This window comes from Cucurbita pepo, chromosome 19 (assembly GCF_057944985.1).
Source record: "Cucurbita pepo subsp. pepo isolate OVF chromosome 19, ASM5794498v1, whole genome shotgun sequence".
Classification (NCBI taxonomy): domain Eukaryota; kingdom Viridiplantae; phylum Streptophyta; class Magnoliopsida; order Cucurbitales; family Cucurbitaceae; genus Cucurbita; species Cucurbita pepo.
Window position 1 is genome coordinate 9,502,911 of NC_141816.1, and position 26,503 is coordinate 9,529,413.

The 26,503-nt window shown below is 35.9% G+C and overlaps 1 protein-coding gene across 1 annotated transcript; it reads left to right on the plus strand.

Moving 5' to 3' along the window:
* The first annotated feature begins 3,104 nt into the window (after nucleotides 1-3,104).
* Nucleotides 3,105-25,911, plus strand: LOC111782046 (spatacsin carboxy-terminus protein). Its single transcript, XM_023662812.2, has 26 exons — nucleotides 3,105-3,279; nucleotides 3,966-4,141; nucleotides 4,560-6,785; nucleotides 7,306-7,381; nucleotides 7,882-8,004; nucleotides 9,991-10,246; nucleotides 10,323-10,790; nucleotides 10,859-11,044; nucleotides 11,170-11,466; nucleotides 12,582-13,232; nucleotides 14,153-14,552; nucleotides 14,675-14,802; nucleotides 15,430-15,600; nucleotides 16,646-16,843; nucleotides 18,074-18,634; nucleotides 18,724-18,783; nucleotides 18,865-19,193; nucleotides 19,421-19,853; nucleotides 19,959-20,426; nucleotides 21,162-21,278; nucleotides 21,376-21,497; nucleotides 21,586-22,318; nucleotides 22,499-22,753; nucleotides 22,986-23,168; nucleotides 23,632-23,973; nucleotides 24,678-25,911. The coding sequence occupies exons 2-26, from the start codon at nucleotides 3,967-3,969 to the stop codon at nucleotides 25,425-25,427; spliced, it is 9,708 nt and encodes a 3,235-aa protein (XP_023518580.2). The 5' UTR covers nucleotides 3,105-3,279; nucleotide 3,966; the 3' UTR covers nucleotides 25,428-25,911.
* The last annotated feature ends 592 nt before the right edge of the window (nucleotides 25,912-26,503 follow it).

The window sequence follows — 26,503 nt, forward strand, 5'->3', positions numbered from 1 at the left end:
TTAAAGGAAGAAGAAATCTAATTTGTAAATAAAAAAAAAAAAAAAAAAAAAAAATCCCGTATATCTGCAAATTCCGTTGACTGTGACTTTTATTCAAGGGACTTGTGAAGATTCTAACTGTAAACGGAACGGACTCCACCACCATCTCTCTCCATAAAATGACCAAACAAATATCTTCCTTTTTAGTAAAATTGACAAATTAATTAAGAATAATAAAAAACATGTAAAATTAACTTAATTTCATTTTTAATTGTACAATTAGTTTGTTTGAAAATAATATATTTATATACATGAACATAAAAAATTAATTTAGGATATTTAGAATCTCTCTTCTATCATTTTTTATAAACTCATTTATGTTTTTTTATCGTTATTTAAAAAATTTAAATTTAATTCTTAATTCATATATTTTCTTAAGCAAATAATAACAAAATAAAAAATATAATTTGACGAGAGCAAGTGTGTAGGTGCTAATTTCAATGTAGATCCGTTTTTTACTATGTTTATGTTGGTGTTCATTTCCCCATTTAAAACGCTAAATATATATATATATATATATATATATATATTATAAATACAAATGAATGTAATAATAGTGAACGACAAGGTTTTATTGTTTAATAGGAAAATTGAAAGCGAGGATTAGGTTTGATGGTACCAAGAGAGTGATGAATGGGAGGGACGAAGATCGTGTACGGGCAGGGGCAGGGGCAGGGACAGCTAGCTTTGGTATGAGCCATTTTTGTCTCCTTGTTTCTCTTGTCTTTTCACCCTCTCCACAATTTTAATTTTTAATCCCTCCATCAGTAAAACTTGTTTTAACGCAGTAAAAAAAAATCCCCATTATTTATCTTTAATTAAAAATAAATAAATTAAAAAATGGTGTTAGTGTTGGCACGGTATTGGTGGGCGAGACAGGCTAGAATTTCAATGCCGAATAAATTAAAATTAATTATAAATTAATGAAATATATTTATTTATATGATACGAGACCAAGTTTTTTGGCGTTGAAATACCTTGAAATTAGGGCTTTCAACGTGCGAGTCACGAGGTACCACGTGGTAGTCCCCAAAGTGCCGGTGGGCCCCAACCACGGCTATTTTTTTTAATTATTATTTTTGGCTGGATTACGAGGCATGACCCGACTTTTTACGTGCATTAAACTTAATGAATATTATTAATAATAAAATAATACTAACTTGCTGAATTATATTATTTATTTTTGGAATTATGTGACCAAAAAATGCTTAAATAATTCCACGAGATTAGCTTCATCGACGTTGAAATTCGTAGACCTCACGTGCGTTACTTTTTTTTTTCTTTCTTTTTTGGTGGGCGTTTTGTTCCCTTTTAATGTTATTTCTTTTTGTTTTTTAAATAATTATTATTTGTATTTTTAATTCAAATACACACGTAAAACTAGGAGTTCTAAATAGTGGGAAAATAAATAAATAAATAATAATTTCAAGAACAGACCGTGATTATTTTGGGCTTAAACTAATTAATATTTGTCGGTTAAATTGTAAATACTTTATAATATGAAAATTAATTAAAATAAAAGTAATTAATGGTATGTGTATATATAGTTTGGTTATGAGCGACATGATTGTGGATCGCGAAGGTACGTCCTTTTGGTACCAGAAAAATGGGTGAAAGCATTTAAACCAAAATTTAATGCATTCTCTGTTGTACAAAATAATATATATAACTGCAATTTGATTTAAATTTAAACTTTAATATTTTTATTTATTTTTAATAAATGGGAAGTACCCGTTAAACATCAGATTATTGAGAGAAATTTCACGTTGACTAATTAAGAGTTTTAAGTAATAAATACTATCTCTATTAGTATGCTGACTTTTGAAAAAAAATCAAAAGTAAAGTCGCCGAGCTCATACTCAAAGTGAATAATATCATACCATTCTAAAGGTGTGTGGTTTTCAACGTGAGATCAGAGTCATGCCCTTGACTTAGTCATGTCAATCAAATTCTTGAGTGTCGAATAAATAAGTTGGGAGCCTCGAAAGTATAGTCAAAGGTGACTCAAGTGTCGAAACCACAGTGGTCTCTTCAAGTCTCTAAGTTACGAACCACAGTGGAGTAGCCCAATCTCTTTTAAGTAGGTTATGTCTCAACGGATACAATATCTAACTACAGCTCGGCCCAATGAAATCTGAGCCCAGCCCGATAAAGAAAATTTGGCCCTTTTCTAGTACGATAAAAGCCCATGAAGAGTAACTCGGGCTCAGCGTACTTGGAAACTGGGCCTTTTCTAGTAGGATAAAAGCCCATCTAATAAGTAATTCAGGCCCAAAATACTTGGAAACTAAGTCCTTTTCTTTGGGCTTTTTGGAACAAATCAGCATTAAAAAAGCAAAAAATGCTGGTCTGTAATTAAATAATAGTAATTTTCGGGCATGGGGACAAACTTGTCTTTCTATAATTTTTTTTTTGTTGACAAATTCTTCATTTTTTAAAAAATAATTTTGTTATATATACAAATTATTATATTAATTAGATCGTTGTTAAATATATATGGTAAATATTAAGGTTGATAATTTTATCAATAAAACTAATATATAACCTGTCTAATTTTAACCTAATTAATATATTTTAGTTTTTATTTAACTTTATTATTATTTTTAGCAGCTACAAGTTATATAATTAAAGCTAGTTTTTTTTTTTTTTTTTTAAAAAAATAAGACTATTTAGTTAGAACATTTGAATTTAAGTGAACTTTTAACTTTATTTTAAACTATAGATAAATGACTAGAAAAGAAATACAATTTAAAAAAAATAAAAAAAATTAAATAGTGAAATTTGAAAATTATTTATGAAATTTATTAAAAATTCAAATATAGAAAAAAATAAACCAATTTAGGAAAAAGTGAGAAAAAAATCATTTTTTAAAAAGAAATTAAATGATTATTAATAATAATTGTGAAAGTGTTTTTGAAAAGCTTTTTAAAATAGAATTTTATGTGAGTGAAAAGAACGGGGGAAATTCCGCACATGAACTGCACGGGACAGGAAAAAGACCGAAAGAATATGAATGTGAATTGACCAAAAAGCCCATACTATCTGCAATTTTGGTCGGTAAGACTGTATCGCTCCCCTGCGAAAGCCTGTTGTCTTCCCCGTTCCTATGGATTGAACAATTCCAGAAAAACCCAAAAAAATCGAGAAAAAAAAAAAAAAAACATCTAATTCAGAGAGAGAGAGAATTACTACGGTGATAATGGCTTCCTTCGTCGGCTAGGTTATCAGTTTGAGTTCCAGGTTTTTCTTCCCGACTGTTTTCTTTGATTTTCTTTGATCCTGATTTTTCCTGTTATCGTATCTTCTCCATTATTTTAGAGATACAATTGTTGCGGGCGTTGTTTTAATTCATCGGCCATGTTGTGTGATATTTTTTTTTATTTTTTTTTTTGTTGCTACGATTTTGTTTGATGGGACTTGATTGCTAACCTCTTGCGTGGTGAATACTGAATTTTTTGATTTGATTGCCATTTTTTTTTCAACTTTGTTGTGTTAATTTGAAAACGAGATTTTCTTCAGCTGAAATTTGTGCTGATTTTGTTATTAAACATGCGTATTCTTTCTGGGAACTGAAGGATTCAATTATTTTGTTTGAGCTGGTCTTTCTAGCCTTTGTTTCTGGTTGTGAAGATTTGAGGTTTTGGAGGTATCCTAATGTCACGATGTCAATTGCTTAAGATAGTGAAAACTTCATGAAACTGGATGGTTCCTTAACCAAAATTATTCTTTCAACAATGTTTGGAGATCCCACTATGTTGTGGGTTATTGTTTACCAACTGCTTGTTGAATGGGGAGAGGTTGAATCTCTTCCCGCGGTCTCACAGCCACTGTACTGTTTGCTCCCTTCCTGTCACTCTCTCTATCTTTGTTAGCATTTTTCACTTTCTAACATTTAACCGTGTCTTGTTCTCTGCTTTGGGTGACAGGATGGACTCGGTTTCAGGTTGTGAGGGTCCTACCATTCTGCAGCTGCAGAATTGGAATCCTTCACAGCCTCAACTTAACCTCTCAGAGTATCGCGAAGCTTTTATCTCTCCTACAAGGTCAATTTTGTTATTGCATTCATACAAACATGAAGCGTTGCTTCTTCCTCTAGATACAGGTAAGTTGCCTTTTCTCCTCTCCTTAGATTTCCTCACTTGTTTTGATGTTTAATTATACACGCACAATAAAAAGGTACAAGGACAGAAATCTACACCTTAAAAGTATTATCTTATGAGTTTCTTGAAACCAAGTATTATTGAGTTCGACAGCTATCTAATAGGATTGGGGTGTGCAAAATGGTCTAGACACCCATTGGTATTTAATAAAATCAAACATAATGTCACGTCCATACAAAGATTTAGGAGGCTTTGTATCCTTCAATAAAATGCTCTTTACGATGCTACAATTTTAATTCTATTGAATTGCGGGAGGTTCAACACTTCTTCACATATTTAGCTACCCAACCCCCTCGTTCTTGTTTTGCTTCTCCACAAGTTTTTAATTGTAATTTGTTATCATTTTGTTTGGATCTGCAGGGGACGACAGGTGTAGTGATGACTTCCCAAATAAATATGATATCGACTTAAAAGATTTGGGATCATCAGCTTTCTCAGAAGAAGCATCAACAACATCTAGGCAAGAAGATGCTGAAGGTGATGTACAATGCTCTAATAGATTGGCTGTCGACGTTGATAAGGATTCTCCTACCAAAAACAGATTTTCAAGGTCAAGTTGTAACAACTTCCTTGGTGATGTAAGTTCACTTGCTTGGGGGCTTTGTGGAGATTCCTATACGAAGCATGAAGATTCTTCTTTTAAGGAAATTTTATTTGTATCTGGAAATCATGGTGTCACTGCTCATGCCTTTTACCAGCCGAAGAAAGTTGTTGTGGAAGGTAAAAATATGGTGCAATCTGAATTTTGGAAAGGAAGGTGGGTGGAATGGGGACCTTCCCCAAGATTACCTCAAAATTTGGAGATTGAAGAACGTTCTGGTTTTTGTGAAACCTCTGGAAATGTTGACGAAAATGGGACTAATCAGAATGGGGAAATGTTACGCAGTTCTTGCTCTGAGTTTGAGAATGATGCCCTGTTGTCAGGAAATAGCGCATCTAAGAGATATTTACAATCATTTCTTGCTAAAGTTAAGACTGTTGAATTTGAAGATAACATTTGGACAATGTACCCGGAAAAAACGTCAGTTCCTTGCTTTACAAAGGTGGTTTCATTTAATATATTTAATTATAACCTGCCGCCACCAAAGTCTGATGATTCTTTCGTCAATGAACAGAGTTGGCATGAAATAATCCTTGGAACACACAGTAATATGAGTCAAACTTCATTTGACACCCATTTTCTATCTGACATTTTATCCAACGTACTAGGCATTGGCATGAATAAATCATACAAATGTTCCAGAATATTTTCAAGTGATTCACATTTTTTAATTGGATTTGTTTTGAAGAGAATGGATACTGTATCTGTTGAAGAGGGTGCTGAAACTGAAAGCAGAAATGGTACTTTAATTCTTGTTGCTAGAGTTGGAAATTTGGGAATTAAGTGGGTGTCTTCTGTAAAATTTGAGAAAAGCCTATATATTACACCGGTGATGGAGTGGGCAGATTTTTGCTTTTCAAATGATTTTATCGTTTGTTTAAGTGACTCTGGTTTTATCTTCCTACACTCTGCTTTGTCTGGCAAGCATGTTGCATGTATTGATGTTTTACAGGCGTGTGGACTCAATCCTCAGTACTTGCATGAGAAACAAGATTTGCAAAGGAATCTAGTAGATCAAGTCCAAGATGATTTATCTTATAGACGTAGTTTTCATGAAAGAAGAAAGTTTAGAAGGTTATTATCTGATTCTCATTCCTCACGTTTTGCTGTGATTGATGCATCTGGTGTAATATATGTTGTTTCTGCTATTGAACATATGTTAGAGCATTGCCATGGATATGAAAATCTGTTTCCACATTCTCATGATTTCGAACTTGGGAGGTCTCTAGTTAGTTGGGAGGTTGGTGGTTATGATATAGGCTGTCAGAGGAACTATTCAGAGTCATTGGGGAATCATTCATGTAGGGATTTTTCCAAGCAAAATGAAGGTGCTTCACATTGGGGTAATACTAAATCTAATGTGCTTCAAAATATTAAGGACTCAAAGGTTTATAGGGGGAGAGGAGATAAGTGCTCTTGTTTAACTGCTTCTGCTTCCCTTTTAAAAGATCAGAAGTCCGAGGGTGGAGAATTACAATCTTGCACCATGCGAAAGATGTTTCTTTCCACTTGGAAAACTAATGAAGATGATTGTTTTGGCTTCTCTCCTATGGGACTTACGCAATACATTAAAAGATGTAACATGAGTGGCCAGAATATCTCTCAAGTTGTCCATTTTGATTTGCATCTGAAGTCTGAAGTCCATGATGATAGCTGCTTGAAATCCCAAATGATTTTTGTTGATGGAAGGAAAAAAGATATTGTTGGAGAAGCAGTTGGTTGCACTTCACAAGGATCTCTTTATTTGGTGACAAATAATGGTCTTTCTGTGGTTTTGCCTTCTGTTACCATTCCGTCAAATTCTCTACCTTCCGAGTATGTCGCTAGGTCGCAACCTGATATTATTCTTGGCACTGCTAATCAAGTAAAAGATTTGGAGCTTAAAGAATCCAAGTGTCCATGGTCACCCTGGCAAGTTGAAGTTTTGGATAGGGTCCTCCTATATGAAAGCATAGATGAGGCAGATCGCTTATGTTCTGAGAACGGTGAGAATAATGAACCATACATCCTGTTCATTATTGCAGTATTTCAGTTTATTTAATGAGAATGATCTTGATCTTAAGTACACCGAGTTCTACCTTAAGAACATGTCTTTATTTTGCTAAAATGAAATCATATTGACATCAATTGGCATAACTATAATAGCTATGTATCTAACAATGTTTAAGAAAATGATTATAAGAGACTATGTTTTCACCTGAGTTGGAAATGTATAACTTGAAGTACGGTGGACCTTAAATTTTTCGGGTATTGTGCCTGGAAGTTTCATTTTGGTTTTTCTATTTTCAAACTGTCTCAGAATTGAATTAGCTGTCTGTGGATTCTGTTGTGAAGACCGCATATTCTACAAGCAATTATATTGAGCATACAATTACAAAATATAACAGCAGTGATTTTTTTTTTCTTTTATAAATTTAATATGTAATAAGTGCTTTATCTAGTTTTTAATGGCAGTGTTAAGACATGGCAAATACTGGTTTCACTGTTTATACATGTTTATTTCAGGGTGGGACTTGAAAGTTGTGCGGATGCGTTGCTTTCAAATGGCATTGCACTATTTGAGATTTGATGAACTAGAGCGGTAAGATCCATTTCATGTTTCAATGTCTTTGTTGAATTAATGATCAAAACAGTGCTTGTGCACTGTTGTTATGCTGTCGCCAGTAGATTCTTCAGAGGTACTTGATTGAATTAAACAATTAATTTTGATAATCCTCAATTTATTTATTGAGAAAGAAGGAATTATTACTTGGGATCAGGGGCTGCAATGTAATTAAGAAGCATTCAAGAGCGAAGATATAAGGATCCTGGAATTTGTAGTTTTACTGGTCGTTGATTTAGAATTTGTTTGGAATGACTTTTTAAGAGTACTTTTAAGTGTAAAAAAATGTGTTTTTATGCATTTAGAAAGTCATTCCAAACACGTCCTTAACTTCGACTAGTTGAACATTATAATTTATGGCTTGGGTTTGAACCCAATTTAGGAGAGATATTTTGTATATACATCTGACACATTTTTATGATTTGCTAAAGTTGTCATAGAAGTCATTCTTGTTTTCTTTTCAATTTTATGATGGACAGATCTCTAGAAATGCTTGTGGATGTTGATTTGGAAGAAGAAGGAATTTTGAGATTACTCTTTGCTGCCGTACATCTGATGTTTCAAAAAGCTGGTAATGATAATGATATTTCAGCCGCTTCAAGGTATAAATCTATATTCATTTTCTCCATTCATCCTCTTAAGCACCATTTCCAATGTATTATGTTCCGAGCAATTTGTACACTAAATCAAAATAATCTAAAGAAAAAGTGTTGATCTTAAATCGGCATATCCTCTACCTGAAATATGAAACTTGGGAAAAAACCCTACTTGAACTTCAACTTCAAAAGGACGAGAGAATATTTGAAGACAAAACCCTACTCGAACAAGGAACCTGCTGCAAGTGCAAAAAATTAGACAGGTCTCAATAATATTAGAAAGTTAGAAAAGTTCTCTAATATCTAAAAAGTTCGAGGGAGCTTCCAGTACTCAGCATGGTATAAAGAGGAATTTCCTTTTGTAGAAAAATAGGAAAAACTTGCTCCACTTGGATCTTTAGAAAGGCAATCAGAATTCCTTTTGTAATCTGAATTTAAAATTTTAATATCGAAGATCAGATTCCAAGTGATGACGAAACATAATGCTTATAGCATCAATTAGATATGGAATTTCCAATTGGGGTTTCGGTATTTCTAAAATGTAAAATCCTCTTAAGTATTGATCGTTGGTTGATAGAAAGAATAGAAGACATGTTCCACAATTTTATGGTCCTTTTCCCATTATAAACATATAAGCAAAGCCGCTTATCAATTGGTTGGAGCTGTATGTAACTGCATGTCTCAGTTGCAGTTGGCTCTGGCTGCAGCTTTCAACTATGTCCTTTACAACACTTGAGCTATCAGCTAGATCTCTACATCCATCAAGCAACTATTTTGGGTGTATGACCATCTAATCCACCATCTTCAGAAGATTATGAAGTTCTTATTTAGTGGGATAGCAATTTGAGAGTTATTTGCTTGGATAAATAAACAGCTCCCTATGTTCCACTTTACGAAGACACAGTGAAATTTTGGGTTGGAGATAGTGAAAGAAAATCCTCAGACTGTAATATGTTTCACTTGTAATCTTTCCGCTTGAGTTGTTATAGTTATGTATGTGGGTAGTGTATTGAGTGAGGGTAGGGTGGTCAGGGAGTCTGTTTGGGAGATTGAAGTATCAGTAGGGAAACTGTAGGAGGGAGGGAGATTTGACCGTTAGTTGAAAATGAACTTTTGAGCAGTCATCGGTGAAGAGTGAGAGGCCCAGACCTCTCATAAAGCTTGGGAACTCTTGCTTGCAACAAGACTCCAAGTTGATGAAAATGAACTCTTGCTTGCTCAGACCTCTCATGGTGTTCAACAAGTCATTTTCGTTTTGTTTGCAAATTAGCTTGATTATATTGTCCTAAATTGATGAAAAATCATGTCTATTTTGTGCCTGCACGCACTTGTTTTATTCTCTTAAAATCTCTACCTTTTTGAGTTCATATTTATTATGTATTCTTTTGTTTGTTTTATTGAGTGTGCGAACAAAATTTTTGCAAGCTAATATTTAGTAGGTCTACTTGATGAAATGTTTGATATTTTTTTAAAAAAATAAGAACAAGAGTCTTATTTGGAAAAGCCTAGACAAAATAACAGCCTTGGAACGAACTACAAAAGTATTCCTATGGTAATTGCTTGATGATCGATGTTGGTTTGTTTTCCTATCAATTGGGAGATGCTAAAGAAGTAAATATTGATTGTATGCATGGTGTCAGTTGTAACTTAATATAGTATCCCAATTTGGGTGAAAAACTTAATTTATGTATTATGCCATATCCTTCTTTTTCCTTTAGGGTTTGTACAACCATTTAATTTAGAAGGGTTCTTGTCTGATCAAAACTTGACTGTTTTAAAGATGCTTATATAATATGTATGTATACACAACTACATGATCATTTTAATTTTATGTTCCAATTGTCATCATATTACAAACTTTTAAATTCTAAAACCTCTGTTCTTTACATTTGTTTCTTGTTAAAAAAGAAAAAACCCCTCTGTTCCTTGTAACAAGTAAAGACAGATAAAAACCTTACTTCTGAACTTACGTGAAATGAGTTTCATTTGTAGGCTTCTTGCACTTGGGACACACTTTGCGACCAGAATGATTCATCGATATGGGATGGCTGAGTTCAAGAGAAATGCTACTACTTTTAATGACTTTAGTAGCGGCCAAGAAATTTCCATTCTCCCGCATCTTCCTTTTCAAAAGCAAAATGTATCGGAGCATTCAAGAAAACTTCATGAGATGTCTCACTTTTTGGAGATAATAAGAAATCTGCACGGCCATCTTAGTTCGAAATTCAAGAGGCCAAGTCAGGAATTGGTATGTTTATATTGATATTATGTGAATTTATATTCATTGAAGCAGTAATAATTTATTTGAACATTGGATTTTATAGGTCGTGGGGGAGGTATCTGACCAAACCAGTCTATTGCTGGATGAACCACAGCTTGTTTCTACAGATATAATACCATTGGGGAGTACAAGTCAATATGAACTGTCATTTCCTTCAAATGATTTGAACTCTAACGTTGTAGATGGTCTTGCTATCATGCCCATGGTTTCCGGATCCCAGTTCAATTCAGAAGATTTAGACGAAGACTCGGCTGTTGTACCACAAGGAGTCCTGGAAAAGAAAGTTGTTCCCTTGGAGAATCCTAACCAGATGATTGCACGTTGGAAGTCAGATAAGTTGCCACTTAAAAATGTGGTTAAAGATGCTCTTCTCTCTGGCCGTCTTCCTTTGGCTGTTCTTCAACTGCACATAAATCATTTGAGAGAATTAATTGAAGAGAACGAACCTCATGATACATTTTCTGAAATTCGTGACATTGGAAGAGCTATTGCTTATGATCTCTTCTTAAAGGTAGTTTCAGCAACTTTTCTCCTGTTTGTGTATCCATATTTTCTTAACAGCATGTTTGTGTTGTACAGGGTGAGACTGGGCTTGCCATTGCTACGCTGCAGAGGCTTGGAGATGACATTGAAGTTAGCCTCAAGCAATTGTTGTATGGTACAATTAACAGATCTTTTCGAGTGGAAATTGCTGCGGAGATGAAAAAATATGGTTATCTGGGGCCATTTGACCAGAGGATGATGGATAGAATATTACATATTGAGGTATCAATCACTTTTGTTGCGTCCATTTTGAGTCAGTTCAAATTAAAATCTTAATTCTTTTTTATCCATTTGGAACTAAAGTATGCTCTTTTCTGCACTTCTTTATAAATGGGGGAATGGATTAGAGGCTCTACCCAAGCAGTAATTTCTGGAAAACATTTCTGAGCAGGCAGAAAGCAAATATGGGATTCCCATCAAGTTCTAACAGCCCAGGAGAAACTGAATTGAGGACATTACGTTTCCATTTAATCAACAATACTTTCATTGATTGTGGTGAGGTTGATGGTGTGGTTTTAGGTTCGTGGCCCAATGCCAATGAGAGCTCTTCTGTCGTGGAGACCACTGAAGATAATGCTCATATAGGATATTGGGCTGCCGCTGCCATTTGGACAAACACGTGGGATCAGCGAACAACTGATCGTGTAAGTCATGTTTAACTTCTCTGGTACAACCACCTGTTTTATGTGAACCCGATTCCTTTGAAACAATGAATCTGCATTAATATTTCCTTGCTTCAAAATCTGTTTGCAAGAATTAATGGATAGTGATCGGGTATATAGGTTTCCTGTGGCTACTGCACTAATATTGAATTGGCTGCCACGATTCAGCTTTTAGTTAATGGGTGATTAATTTTGGGAGCTAAGTAAGTCCTAAATAAGTCTCTTGCACCTTATGCTTTCATGTATCAAATGTAAAGGATTACACAGTTGCTTTCTGCAGTTCATTTAAGGTTTCTTTTTTTTTTTTTTTTTTTTTTTTTTTTTTAATTTATAAAAATTTAATAAAAAGAAACAAACTTTTAGATGAAAATTTAATATATCCACTCTAACCTACAGCCGACTGGATTACAGCCAATTTGAGAGGGCCAAGCTTTGCATCTCTCTCAGAATCTTTTGCTACTTGTACCCCCGGTCTAGAACAACCTAGTCTTGTCTAGTCATAATTTCATAGACCTATGGAGGTTACAATCCCGAATAACTAGTTTGTGGAAGTTACATGAGTTGCATTCATCTTTTTACCCCTCCCAGAATATACTTTTGTAATTGGTGGTCTAACTGATAGCTGAGCTAAAATCTAACACTAGTAAGTGAACAGCAAAGGACAGCAAAAGAAGGGAAAATAACATCAAGACTCCCTTGCATCCCCCTTTATCCTAAGATCCATAAGTTATGTAAACGAGCCCCACAGTGCACCTGAATCTTCGTTTCAGTGCCTAATATTGATATTGGAGCGCCAATCTGATGAAGCTTGTAGGAATTGGAGTTCTTGTCATAGCTCAGGCTCTATTGCCAGACCCTGTGTCTAGTCTTCTTTTTTGTTTTTCACTTCTTCAACTGCTGTGGTTTAAACTGTACTATCTAGGTCCATTTATATCTCTGATAAAAAATCATAGACTGCATGAATTTCGCTCCTCTCCTTTCTTATCACCCCCACACCTGTACCCAAATATGGTCAGATTGATCCACTTTGTTTTTGTTGTCCAGTTGCGTTTGATGTGGGATATTAACTGGTTTATATTACATCTTTCTTTGTACAGATATTACTGGATCAATCTTTGGGTAACGGTATCCATGTAGCATGGGAATCTCAACTTGATTACCATATATGCCATAATAACTGGGATGGAGTATCAAGACTTCTCGATATGATTCCTGATGCTAATATTTTGGATGGGAGCCTCCAAGTAAGCTTAGATGGTCTACAGTCAGCTTCAGCAGTTGGGTGCAACAGAGAGTCTACTTTTTACAGCAATTACTTATATCCTCTAGAAGAGTTAGATGCTGTTTGCTTGTACATTCCCAACGTCAAAATTTTCAAATTTTCAGCTAATATTATGTGCTCCAAATTGTTGGGCATGCTCTTGGAGGAGAAGCTTGCAAGGCATTTTATATTTCTGAAGGAATATTGGGAAGGCTCAATGGAGCTGGTACCTCTTCTTGCCCGTTCTGGCTTCATTATACACAGACTTGATGAGATTGCTTCTATGGATGACCACATCAGCAGTTCAGTTGATCAAAGATCTTCAAACAAGGGCGGGGCATATTCTGTTGATTCTGTGCAAGCATTGTATAAAGTTTTCATACATCACTGTTCACAGTATAACTTGCCTTTTCTTCTCGACCTTTATCTGGACCATCATAAACTGGTTATTGATAATAATTCAGTTCATTCACTACTGGAAGCTGCTGTAAGTATCAACACATTCAGTCAGTGTGGCTTCTTATTTCTATATTTCCTGATTTTATTTAATAGCCATCATTCATCTTTCGTCTGTTGCTTCTTACATATTTAAAGTAGCTTATGTGAGTGAGTGAGTTTGACAGTTTAAGGGATGAGTTCGTAGCAAGTGAGAGTCAGAGATAAATGAGGGAAATTTTTGTGGGATTCATGTTGATCTTGGCTCGAGCCAGCTAAGCCCAATTTATTGTATTTTTCATTTGCTTTATTTTATATTTACCCTACAAGTTACTCTTTTTGCTTTAGATACTTCTGTTTTGAGTCCTTTTTGACCATAGAACATGGAGTCTGGTTAATTGACAAAAGTAGCTGAAAATAAACTGTAGAATAGACTCACAACCTATTTTAGAAACACAAGAAGATTGACCTTCTGTCGTTATCACAATTGGGTAATTTCTTTTGAAGGCTATGTTTGTGGTCATTTTTAATGAAATACGTATTTGACAATATTTTAGATTACTAAGCAGCCCACTCAAATTTCCCTCGCTTCAGCATAGTGATTAAGTCTTGCCAAGATATCCCAGGAGTACAATTTCTGTTTACATGAAGCTGGAATGCTGGCATTTTAGTCATTTTGGTGGGACCATCAGTTGTCTTATATTCCTGTTCAACTTCTACACCTTACTATATTTTCAAAAAAAAAAATCTTTGCATTGAATTTATTTTACGTTTGTTGTTTGGTGAGTCACGTTAGGTTGCTTCTGAGACAATGTGCCTCACTCACAGAGGCGAACTTATTACTATTTTCCTCATGACCTTAATATATCAAACATTCCTTCGAGTATCCTTTGATTTTGCCTATTAACACTCTTTAAAATTTAGTTTGTATGCTCGTCTTTTGCCCTCTATTCTTATGGTGTGCTGATGTAGGGAGATTGCCATTGGGCAAGATGGCTACTTCTGTCGAGGATCAGGGGCTGCGAATACGATGCATCATTTTCTAATGCTCGCTCAATAATGCCACTGAATTTAGTTCATGATCCCAACCTCAGTGTTCGGAATATTGAAGAGATTATTTCCACTGTTGCTGACATTGCTGAAGGTGGGGGAGAAATGGCAGCCCTAGCAACTCTAATGTATGCTCCTTCCCCAATCCAAGATTGTTTAAATAGCAGTGGTGTAAACAGACATAGTAGCTCGTCAGCCCAATGTACTCTTGAAAACCTCAGGCCAGTCCTGCAACGATTCCCTACGTTGTGCCGTGCCCTAGTTACATCGGCTTTCCAGCAAGATACAACTTGCAATTTTTTGGGTCCAAAATGGAAGAATGGTTAGCTTCTCCTCCTCCATTTTGAACTTCTTGTGCAGAAGCTTCATTGTAATTTTCACTCTGTCATTATTTCTGCACTCGAGTGTTTAATCAGTTCACAATTCATTGTTTCTGCATTTCAGCGTTATCTGAATATCTACATTGGCGTAACAGCACCATTTTTTCTGCTGGACGTGATACTTCACTTTTACATATGCTACCATGCTGGTTTCCCAAGGCAGTTAGGAGATTGCTTCATCTCTATGTCCAGGTTTCATTCTCTATCCTTTTAACAACCCATGCATTTTGTCATCATTCTGAACTAAATGATTCATTGAATTAACAGACAGTAGATTAGAAATGTATCCACTTTTTAAATTTTACTGGAGATTAGAATGGATGGACTTTGAATGCTTACTACTCCTTTCCATTGACACTTAACCACTTGATGATCTTTCTTGTACTCCACACTAATCAAAATAAAATGCGTCAGTCCACTTGCTATCCACAGAAGGGTCGGACAAGCTTTGAACCATAGAACCTTCTTATGTTCATTGAATATTCATTTCTATCCACACTATTTCTTTGTATTAGCACTCTTCACTCAAGTGAATCATAAAATTTTCTTTTTTCTGAAATCAATCATTCGCCTTTTGTCATTGGCTAGCTGGCTCCTGTTTTATACGCAAGATTAGCTACTCATTTAAGTTAATAAACAGCTTGTTAGACAGCTGTTCAACTGAACTAACAACTAACGATGCAGTTATGATAATCGAAATTGTGTTACAGTTCAGTTAGCGTCCTGCAGCAAATTACCCTAAGATTTAGGGATGTTACTTCTAAAAGTCGAGGCTCAGATTTTTGTATATGCTTTATGTTTGTGCAAATTCTATCACAGGGTCCTCTTGGATGGCAATCGATTTCAGGTTTGCCAACGGGGCAAGCATTATGGGAGAGGGATGTATATTTTTTTATGAATGATGATGAACATTCTGAAATCAGTCCAATCTCTTGGGAAGCAGCCATACAGAAGCACATTGAAGATGAATTATATGATTCATCTCTCAAGGTATGTCCAACTATAGGTTATATGTATATTCTTTGAATTTCTCGGCAGCTACTTCAGTAATTGGCCTTTATTTTCCCTTTTGAACTTATACAAGATTTCTTTAACCTTATATGGTTCTTATTCTCCGAAATTTCTCAATTGTTTTCTCTTTGTTATCACGCAAAGTAGAAAGAAGTATTTTGTTGAGGGAAGCATTTATTCCATATGAAAGTGCTCCCTTATCTCCCCTGGCTATATGATAAGTTTTGAAAAATATTGTAAAATAGATTCCTAATTCTCAACTGCACTGCATATTACTATCTGGCAATGTGAATTAGGAATCTTCTTGCTTTACAGTATATTTCAAAATTTATCATGTGCCAGGGGAGATAAGGGAACACTTCCGTAAGGTATTGTTTCCTCCCAATTATTGAGAATAGATGATTGTCATTGCCTGTTTATATAAAGATACCATATATGTTGTGTTATCTGGTAGTTGGAAGTTTTATTTGTTAAAGGTCTTACATTAATGTGCTGTTTTTATCAAAAAATATTACTAGTTATTTTTAAAAGCTCAAGAGAGTCCTGTGGATTTCCTAAAACTTTCCTAACATCTAACCATTATCGATGAAGGGTGAAACAGATTCTATTTCTTTTCTGTTTACATGATGCATTTTGTCTCTCAGATAAACTCTCGATCTTTAAACTTGTACACGATTAGTAATTGTTGAAAAACAATTGATGATGTTTATGGGTGCAGATCCCTTGATAAAACCCCCATACATTGCAGGTGTCATGATGCTTTTACATTGCCCAAAGAATTAAACGGCCTAGCTCATCCATCAAAATCATATTAAATGTCTTAGTTATCTTGACAGATCCTCAATCTCGCCAATCTTGTTTATTTTTTCTGTTATATTATTTTACGGTTTACTATCTCATCTAATACACGTTGCCACATTTTGTAATGTGGAGTCTATCAGTATATAATTGTTGGCGTTATTGGTAGACACATGTGTGCTTCCTTTAAGCCATACACTCAGCTCAGCTAATCTATTGCCTTTAGGAAACTGGACTTGGGCTTGAGCACAACTTGCATCGTGGACGTGCATTATCAGCTTTTAATCATCTTCTTGTTGCTAGAGTTCAGAAATTGAAATCAGAGATTCAGTCAGGTTCAGCAATTGGACAATCAAATATACAGTTGGATCTACAGACACTTTTTGCGCCTTTGACACCAATGGAACAATCTCTTCTTTCTTCGGTAAGGATTTATTATTATTTTCTTTTCCGTTATAATAGGCAATGATTATTATTGTAACACAGCAATCAAACACTAAGGGGATAAGGTAAATGTCAAAACTACAAAAAAAGAACATCATGGAGGACAGAAAGGATCAAAAGAAGTGTCAAAATCTAAAGATACAAAATTGTTTGATCAATAAATAAGTGAAATGTTTAATTTTTTTCTAAGTGACTTCAACATCGTCAACTGTTGACTTAAACATTCTCATTTTACGTTTTTTTAATAAAAGAAACAAGCTTAAAGCATTAGCACAAAGCAGAGCAAAGAGAACAGTCTAAGAGGCAGGGGAAGAGAAAACCCCCACCCAAAAGCTCATATTTCTTTTCAATTGATAAATAATCTAACGATTATGAAAATGACATGTTTTCAGAAAGTTCTCTTTCTGGGCATCCTTCCAAAGAAAAGCATTCCAACTTAATGATCAATAAATCTTTGTAAGATGTTGCACACTGGAAGGATGATTCAAACTGCAACTTGTGGAAGTCGTTACAATGAAACAAAATGGTTTGCTGATTCTCTACTCATGCTCAAATGACTCTCTGAGGTCCTTAATCATTTTTTCAATGATCCAATTAAATACCATTTTACTTAATTTTCTTATAAAACCATCTTTCTCTAATCTTTTTACTTGTCCTTCACTTTTTCTTTATTGTTATCTGATAACTGCTGCATCCATGATTTCTTTTCGTTATTATTTTGCCTTTTCTTTTGGCCCTCCCAAGAGTCCCCTTATCATCGAGAGTTATTTTAAAATCAAGGATCCACTCTCCTCGAGATGAAGGAAAGACTGATAGCTTATTTGATGTCCATAGAATCTTTCAAACTTACTTTAGGACTATAGGTAACCAATCAAAATCTATGCTGGTTTGATTAATTATGTTCCTAGGAGAGCAGGAGGATTTAAACAGCAGATTTCAATCTCCTTGGGAAATTGACCTATAAATTATTGGGCATATTCCTTTTTGGGGTAACACTAGATCTATCCATTCCTGGACCAGGTTGCTAAAATTTCCAACCAGCTTACCCACCTCTGACAACTACAGGCTCCTTCCAGTCATTCTAGTATTCGTAAATTCTTTTAATTATACTGTTGATACTTTTCCTTGACAAATAGTTGACTCAATTAATTATGCAAAGTTTAACTGTTTTACTTGAGTTTGTAAAAATTGCTCCACACTTGATTTTCAGGTTATTCCACTTGCCATTACGCATTTTGAGAACTCCGTGTTAGTTGCCTCATGTGCTTTTCTCCTGGAGCTAGGTGGTTTGTCTGCCAGTATGCTCCGTGTAGATGTAGCAGCTTTAAGACGAATATCGACATTTTACAAGTCTGGGCAATCCTTTGAGAATTTCAGGCAACTTTCACCTAAGGGTTCTGCTTTTCACCCAGTACCCTTAGAATCTGATAAAATAGAGACTCTTGCTCGAGCTCTGGCTGATGAGTATCTGCACCAGGAAAGCTCAAGTGTCAATGAGCCAAAGGGCACTTCTGATCCAGCACCTCCAAAACGTTGTTCACAGGTGCTTTTGTTTGTCCTACAGCATTTGGAAGAGGTTAGTCTTCCCCACATGGTCGATGGAAATTCATGTGGATCGTGGTTATTATGTGGTAAAGGTGATGGGACTGAGCTAAGAAATCAGCAGAAAGCTGCAAGCCATCACTGGAATTTAGTTAGAGTCTTTTGTCGGATGCATAGGATTCCTCTAAGTTCGAAATATCTTGCTTTGTTAGCAAGAGACAATGACTGGGTATTCTCCTTCAGTCTATATTAATACTGAACTAATTTTCTCAACTGTGACGATTCACATTCTGATCCAATGTCTCTTATATTTGAAAGGTTGGATTTTTAACTGAGGCTCATGTTGGCGGGTACCCCTTTGACACAGTAATCCAAGTAGTGAGTCCTGTATATTTATTAATTTGAGTAGTCACTTATTAAATCTCTTATCCTTATTTCTTCCATTTTATTTCTCTCTAGGCATCAAAAGAGTTCAGTGATCCACGTCTCAAAATCCATATATTAACGGTATTGAAGTCTGTACAGTCGAGGAAAAGCCCTGGCCCTTCATCATACTCCGACACTGAAGAGAAAAAAGGTCAAACCACCATTTTAGATGGAAGTATGTATATTCCTGTTGAGCTCTTTACCATTTTAGCTGAATGTGAGAAAAAGAAGAACCCGGGAAAAGCTCTCTTGATAAAGGCAGAAGAGTTGTCCTGGTCTATTTTGGCAATGATTGCTTCTTGCTTCCCAGACGTCTCTCCATTATCCTGTCTTACTGTTTGGCTAGAAATTACAGCAGCAAGGTGACGATCAATTGTTCATTTTGGAAATGAAATATATAGATAGTTAGTATCTTACTTGGAAGTATACCATTAGTTTTAAGTTGTTATTTCATTGCTTTTATGCGAGTATTATATTTATATATGTTCAGTTATTATTATCCTTTTCTTGTTATTGATTTTTTTCATTCTAAGTAGGATATTTACAAATACCAAGCCGAAGATCTTTTCTGATTCTGAGTTATATACAGGGAAACTACATCCATTAAGGTAAATGATATTGCTTCCCAGATAGCAGAAAATGTCGGGGCAGCAGTAGAAGCTACCAATACCTTGCCAGCTGGGTGTAGATCATCTGCATTTCATTACTGCCGGAAAAATCCCAAACGAAGGCGAACCATGGATTCCGTTTCTGATGATCCATCAGTTATAGCGATATCTGATAATTTCAGTGCTTCACGTGCATCAACTAATGTTCCAGGTGACTCTATTGTCAAGGAAGAAGGAAAGATAGTTCAGGAACCCCAACGGATTTCTGTTTCATATGATTCAGATGAAGCACCATCATCTTTGTCCAAGATGGTTTCTGTGCTTTGTGAACAGAAACTATTCTTGCCTCTGTTGAGGGCTTTTGAGATGTTCCTTCCTTCATGTTCCCTGCTACCATTCATCCGTGCACTTCAGGTTAACCGTTTAGTCCCATATGATCCCCACTCCTTTCCTTCATAAAATTTCTTTGAATTTTCTTTAAACAAATCATCTACTGATACAAAGTTAATCGTTCATTAGGCATTTTCACAAATGTGTTTAGCTGAAGCTTCAGCACATTTAGGTTCATTTTCTGCACGAGTTAAGGATGAAGCAATCTATTCTCATGCAAATGTTGAGGGAGAAGAAAATACTGGGACATCATGGACTGGGTCGACTGCTGTCAAGGCTGCCAATGCGGTACTGTCTGTTTGTCCATCTCCATATGAAAGAAGATGCCTACTGAAACTTCTAGCTGCAACTGATTTTGGTGATGGAGGATTTTCTGCCTCATATTATCGACGACTTTATTATAAAATCAATTTAGCAGAGCCTTTATTACGTATAGATGATGGGCTGCACCTTGGAAATGAGGCTCTAGATGATGCATCACTTTTATCAGCGCTAGAAAATAATAGACATTGGGAGCAAGCACGCAATTGGGCAAAGCAACTGGAAGCTAGTGGGGGTTCTTGGAAATCAGCTAGTCATCATGTCACGGAAACTCAGGTATTCTAGCATAAAGTTCCTGGTTGACTTTTTGATCATGTTGCAAGTTATTCTTCTTATTGGTAGTCAAACTAAATAGAATACTTCTCATTTGTATACTTTATGATTGCAACGCTAAATATTCATAATCGGCCAATAGTTTTTGGTTTGAATTGGGGTAACATTTTGTACAAGTATTGCTAAGACTTGTAAGAGACAGGATATTTGTCTGCTAAGATGAGAAATATACCATATTTGGCATGGCTGCTTCAATACCTAGAAGTGTCTTTGGCGCTGTAAGCTTTATATGCGAATTGATTGTATTAGTTGTATTATTCACAGAGAAAAACTTAAAAAGAACTGTTTTCTTCGTTCTACTCACTTTCTATTAGCTATATTAGACAATGTGAGGATTGTAGATTTAAATGAAGTTCCCCATTTTGTTCAAGTTTGTGTTGTTTCTATTTCACTTCATGTGGGACTCTTTTTTTAACCTTCAAAATTCATGGTCAGCTGTACAATTTCCTCGAGTTTATCATCATTTCTGCTGGGAACTAAAACTCATGGTAAAGTATAGCTAGTCTAACGAACTTGAAGAAGTGGCTTAATGTTCAGAAGACTTAAAATATTTGTTGCGTTCATGTTATCCTGTGGGTTGGGGGGGGGGGGGGGGGGGGGGGGGGGTGGCAGTGGTGGTATGGTAAAAAGTAAAAGAAGAGGTGTTATTGTTTCGCTAATGGTTCTCTCCTTCTTTAGGCTGAATCTATGGTAGCAGAGTGGAAGGAATTCTTATGGGATGTTCAAGAAGAGAGAGTTGCATTGTGGGGTCACTGCCAGGCACTCTTCATCAGATATTCCTTTCCTGCTTTACAGGTATGTGGAACTGGTAGTGTGGTATCTGCTTGATATTTGAATGAGATTTTTTTGACTTGTGAACAATCTACTGACAATTGCTATCTTCTGTTCGTAGGCTGGATTGTTTTTCCTCAAACATGCAGAAGCTGTGGAGAAAGATCTTCCAGCCAAGGAGCTTCATGAACTATTATTACTTTCCTTGCAATGGTTAAGCGGGATGTTTACCATGTCCTATCCGTAAGAAACTTGTCTTAAATTTTAACATATGCTTTATTATTCTGCATTTAAAATTATTGTCACTAACTTGTGTGATCCAACTTATTAGGGTTTATCCATTGCATCTTCTACGAGAAATTGAGACCAAGGTTTGGCTGCTGGCTGTAGAGTCAGAAGCTGAACTGAAAAATGAACGGGACCTGAACATCAGTGGCTCCATCCGGGAATGTAAATCTAGGAATAGCTCAAGTATTATCGACTTGACTGCAAGTATGATATCAAAAATGGATAAACATATAAGTACAATGACGAGTAAAAATATGGATAAACATGAGGTCAGAGAAAACAGCCAGACTCATCATAAAAGTCAAGTATTAGATGCTGGTCTTTCAACTGCAGGAGGGGGGAATACAAAGGCAAAAAGGAGGACAAAAGGTTCCATGTTACTACGAAGGCCATTAGCAGACTCTGCAGACATGAACACTAACTCTGAAGATGGATATATTTCTTCCAATTTTAAAAATGACTTGCACATGCAAGATGAGAACTTAAAAATGGATACATCATTTTCAGGGTGGGAAGAAAGGATTGGGCCTGCAGAGGTGGAAAGAGCCATTCTTTCATTGCTAGAGTTTGGACAAATTACGGCTGCCAAGCAGCTTCAACAAAAGCTATCTCCTGAGCAAGTGCCTTCAGAATTCCTTCTTGTGGATGCTTCTTTTAAGCTCGCAGCTATATCAACCTCCAATCGCGAGGTTCCAATGTCCATGCTTGATGGGGATTTATGTTCAGTTATTCTTTCATCTGGTATTCAAGTTGATCAGTATCTCAACCCATTGCAGGTTTCTGTCAATCCTGTTTCTCTCACTCTTATTTATGTTAAACTTAGTAGCAATTGTTAAAATGAAAATACCATCCCCTTCTTACTAGGCTCTTTCAGTTTTCTGAATTTATTGCCATCCAATGATAACTCCTGTTCTTATTTTGGTTGATGTGCATGATCCGCATGTTCATATGTATAGGTTTTGGAGACTCTAGCAACAGTTTTTGCTGAAGGTGGTGGACGTGGGCTTTGTAGAAGAGTAATTGCGGTCGTAAAAGCAGCAAATGTCTTGGGACTTCCATTTTCAGAGGCATATAACAAACAGCCAATTGAACTATTACAGCTGCTCTCTCTCAAGGCACAAGAGTCATTTGAGGAGGCAAATTTCCTTGTGCAGACTCACTCTATGCCTGCTGCTAGTATTGCTCAAATTCTTGCAGAATCTTTTCTCAAGGTTGTTTTCCCAACTGAGTGCCTAGTAGATCTCCAGAATTATGAATTTAGATTCAGTTGAATTATCTCCAAAGCTTAATATCAAACTTGCTTTGATTTCAGTCTCTATTTGATCGATTGTATTTAAAGATATTATGCATGAATCTGGATAATTTTCCTTAGTTTGAATGAACCCATGGGGTGAGTATCAGTTCTTAATCTAAACTGACCTCTTATGATTTTGAAAAAATTAGGGCTTGCTGGCTGCACATCGTGGAGGTTATATGGATTCCCAGAAAGATGAAGGACCTGCTCCTCTACTATGGAGATTCTCTGATTTCTTGAAGTGGTCAGAACTTTGTCCTTCTGAACCAGAGATTGGGCATGCCTTGATGCGTTTAGTTATTACTGGACAAGAGATACCACATGCCTGTGAGGTACTACTGTGACTATGACATTCATTTTTCCATCATGAAAGAAAATGGGTCTCGAGTGAAAATAGAAAACATGAGAAGAAAATGTGGATTTTTTTTTTTTTTTTGGAGTTATGATACTGTTAGTTATTAGTAATACGTGGATAGACTGTGAATTATAATCGTTTCTATATTATTCTATTATGGACTGCTGTTTGGATAAAAGATTTGGCCTGCTTAGTGTGATTCCTTGGGGTAATATTATTTAAGAAATAGACCTCTGGTAGTGATGGAAACTGGAATTTCATTTTCTTTCTTATACACAGTAGGCATTGTGAAAGTTTTATTCAGTTAAGTGTTATAAGCAGTGTTGTTCTTTCTCATTCCATCAAATGTCTAGATGTTGACTCAAGTTTAATAAGTTGATTTCTTATTCTTAAGAATTTTGACTCAAGTCTTCTGACTTCTAAAAAATGTTCTGTTTTAGGTTGAACTTTTAATTTTGTCTCACCACTTCTACAAATCATCAGCTTGCCTCGATGGGGTTGATGTTCTCGTGGCTCTTGCTGCCACAAGAGTTGAGGCTTATGTAGCTGAGGGTGATTTTCCATGTTTAGCTCGTCTGATCACTGGAGTTGGAAACTTCTATGCCCTTAGTTTTATTCTTGGCATTCTTATCGAGAACAATCAACTAGAATTTCTTCTTCAAAAGTTTTCGGCTGCTATAAGTACAAGCACAGGCAGTGCTGAGGCTGTCAGGGGCTTTCGTATCGCTGTTCTTACATCCCTTAAGCATTTAATCCCCAATGATCTTGATGCATTTGCAAAGGTTTGTAGACTTGTTCACAATATCCAATGTGTAATATTCTTGACAATTGCAATAAATTCATAAGATGTCATATTCAGTTAGATCTTCCGTTGGCTTGGTAGGAATTATTTTATATCGCATGCTTAGCAGATGCTTGCAACTTATCAAGGACATCAACATTTGGGCTGATATTATGCTAAGATGTTATGGTTTTGAATGGTTGGCTATTTTATCATTTATTTCATCTCACTAGTCCAACATAGCCTTAGTTATCTTATTTTATCAACATTACCCTTTGTTATGGTTCTGAAATTACTTTTGTCAACTCCGTATGCTATATTTTTGTTTTATTGTCCTTCTGGATCAAGTTACTTTTGTTATTTATTTAGATAGTTAGCAGAAATATCAGCATGTGTTAACATTTGATGGAGTATTAGTATTATTTAAGATTAAATGACCAAAGATTTGCTTTCATAATGTCTAACCCAAGGTTTACTATACAAATTATTCCTGTGAACTTAGTGTTCCTTGTTTATCTTTTTATCCTCCATTCTCTTCTTCTAAGATATGCATGATCCGAGTGGACTACGGTACTAGTTTTCTTTTCGTAAATCTTAGGCAGCGGAAAATTCCTGAAGTACTTGTTTTGATGTATACTTCGATGGAAATTAACCTCAGAGCAACATCTCTCGTGTTTAATTTGGTGATTTACATCATGCATACAGGTTTACAGCCATTTTGACATGAAGCATGAAACAGCTGCCCTTTTGGAGACACAGGCAGAGCAGTCTTGTGAGATGTGGTTCCGCCGCTATGACAAGGACCAGAACGAAGACCTTTTAGATGCCATGCTGTACTACATTAAAGCTGCTGAGGTTTATTCTTCCATTGATGCTGGCAACAAAACTCGCAGATCCTGTGCTCAGGCCTCTCTAGTGTCCCTTCAAATTAGGATGCCCGACTTTAAATGGCTCTTCCAGACAGAAACCAATGCCCGAAGAGCTCTCGTCGACCAATCAAGATTCCAGGAGGCACTAATTGTTGCTGAAGCTTATGATCTCGACCAGCCAAGCGAGTGGGCTTTAGTCATTTGGAATCAAATGCTTAAGCCAGATATTTTAGAAGACTTCGTGGCTGAATTTGTCACTGTGCTTCCACTCCATCCTTCAATGTTAGGCGACATTGCAAGATTTTATAGGTCCGAAGTCGCTGCCCGTGGGGACCAGTCCCAGTTCTCCGTCTGGCTGACTGGGGGAGGGTTGCCTGCAGAGTGGGCAAAATATTTGGGAAGATCATTTAGATGCTTGTTGAAAAGGACTCGGGATTTGAGGCTCCGTTTGCAACTAGCTCAACTTGCCACTGGTTTTATGGATGTTATCAATGCTTGCACAAAGGCGCTTGATAAGGTACCTGAGAATGCCGGGCCTCTTGTTCTTAGGAAAGGGCATGGCGGTACATATCTTCCGCTGATGTGAGTCGAAAGATCATTCAAACACCATGTTCGTTTTTATCAACGCCTGGAAAGATCAACAACGGGGACAATGACAATGTCAATAACATCATATTCTTGGATCCTTGAATAATTGGCCATGGAAATATACTACCCTGCCCTGGTTTATTTATTGATGGGAAGGGGAATAGATGGCACAAGGAGGTGTAGAGTTGTAAAATCTGCAGACCAGTTTATCTATTTCAAGTTTCCTGTTTGCTTTTTGTAGTTTTCCTTCACAAGCCAATGCTAGGTCTATTCAAGCAACACAATCATATTAGGTGCAGGATTGGATGCTTAGAGAAGCCTTTTGTATATCAGTTTTGTGGGATCTCTTTTCCATTATGCTTATTTATTGATTTTTTTTTCATTGTTTTTGTTTCCGCATCACCTTGATTTGTATAATATTTGATAAACAGTTGCAAATTGATCATTTTAATGGGAATGTAATTGTCGCTGTTGCATAAATACTTGTGTACAACAATGATCTCTTATTAGTATCTTTCAAAAACAAAACTTGCTTGATCCCAGCAGGGTTTATGTGCTAGATTACTATGTCTTTTCTACTATCGCTTCTTAATGTCGTCCACGACGTCTATTCGTTTTTTTTTTTTTCATTTTTACAATACATGAGGTGAAGAGGTGGAGGATTATAACAACCGATGGTATTTACATAAAATAGTTGAATTGTGTCGAGGTTCATTACACGATTCGTTACAAGTAAGACGGTTTTTATGTAGAGATATAAGATATAGCAAATTTCAAACTTACCCACTTTCTCAATGTGTATATTATACTGAGACGTTACCTTCACCATTTGTACCCGCTTATATTCAGCACAAATCCAACTTTCATCCTAGTTAAATGTTGATCAAGTTTTCTTTCACGGAGATCTCAACGAAGAGGTTGAGACTTGTTGAATGAAAGTCCGACATCGGCTAATTTAGGGAATGATCATGGGTTTATAATCAAAAATACTATATCTACTTGTATGAGACCTTTTGGGGAAGCCCAAAGCAAAGCCACGAGAGATGAATATCATACTATTGTGGAGAGTCGTGT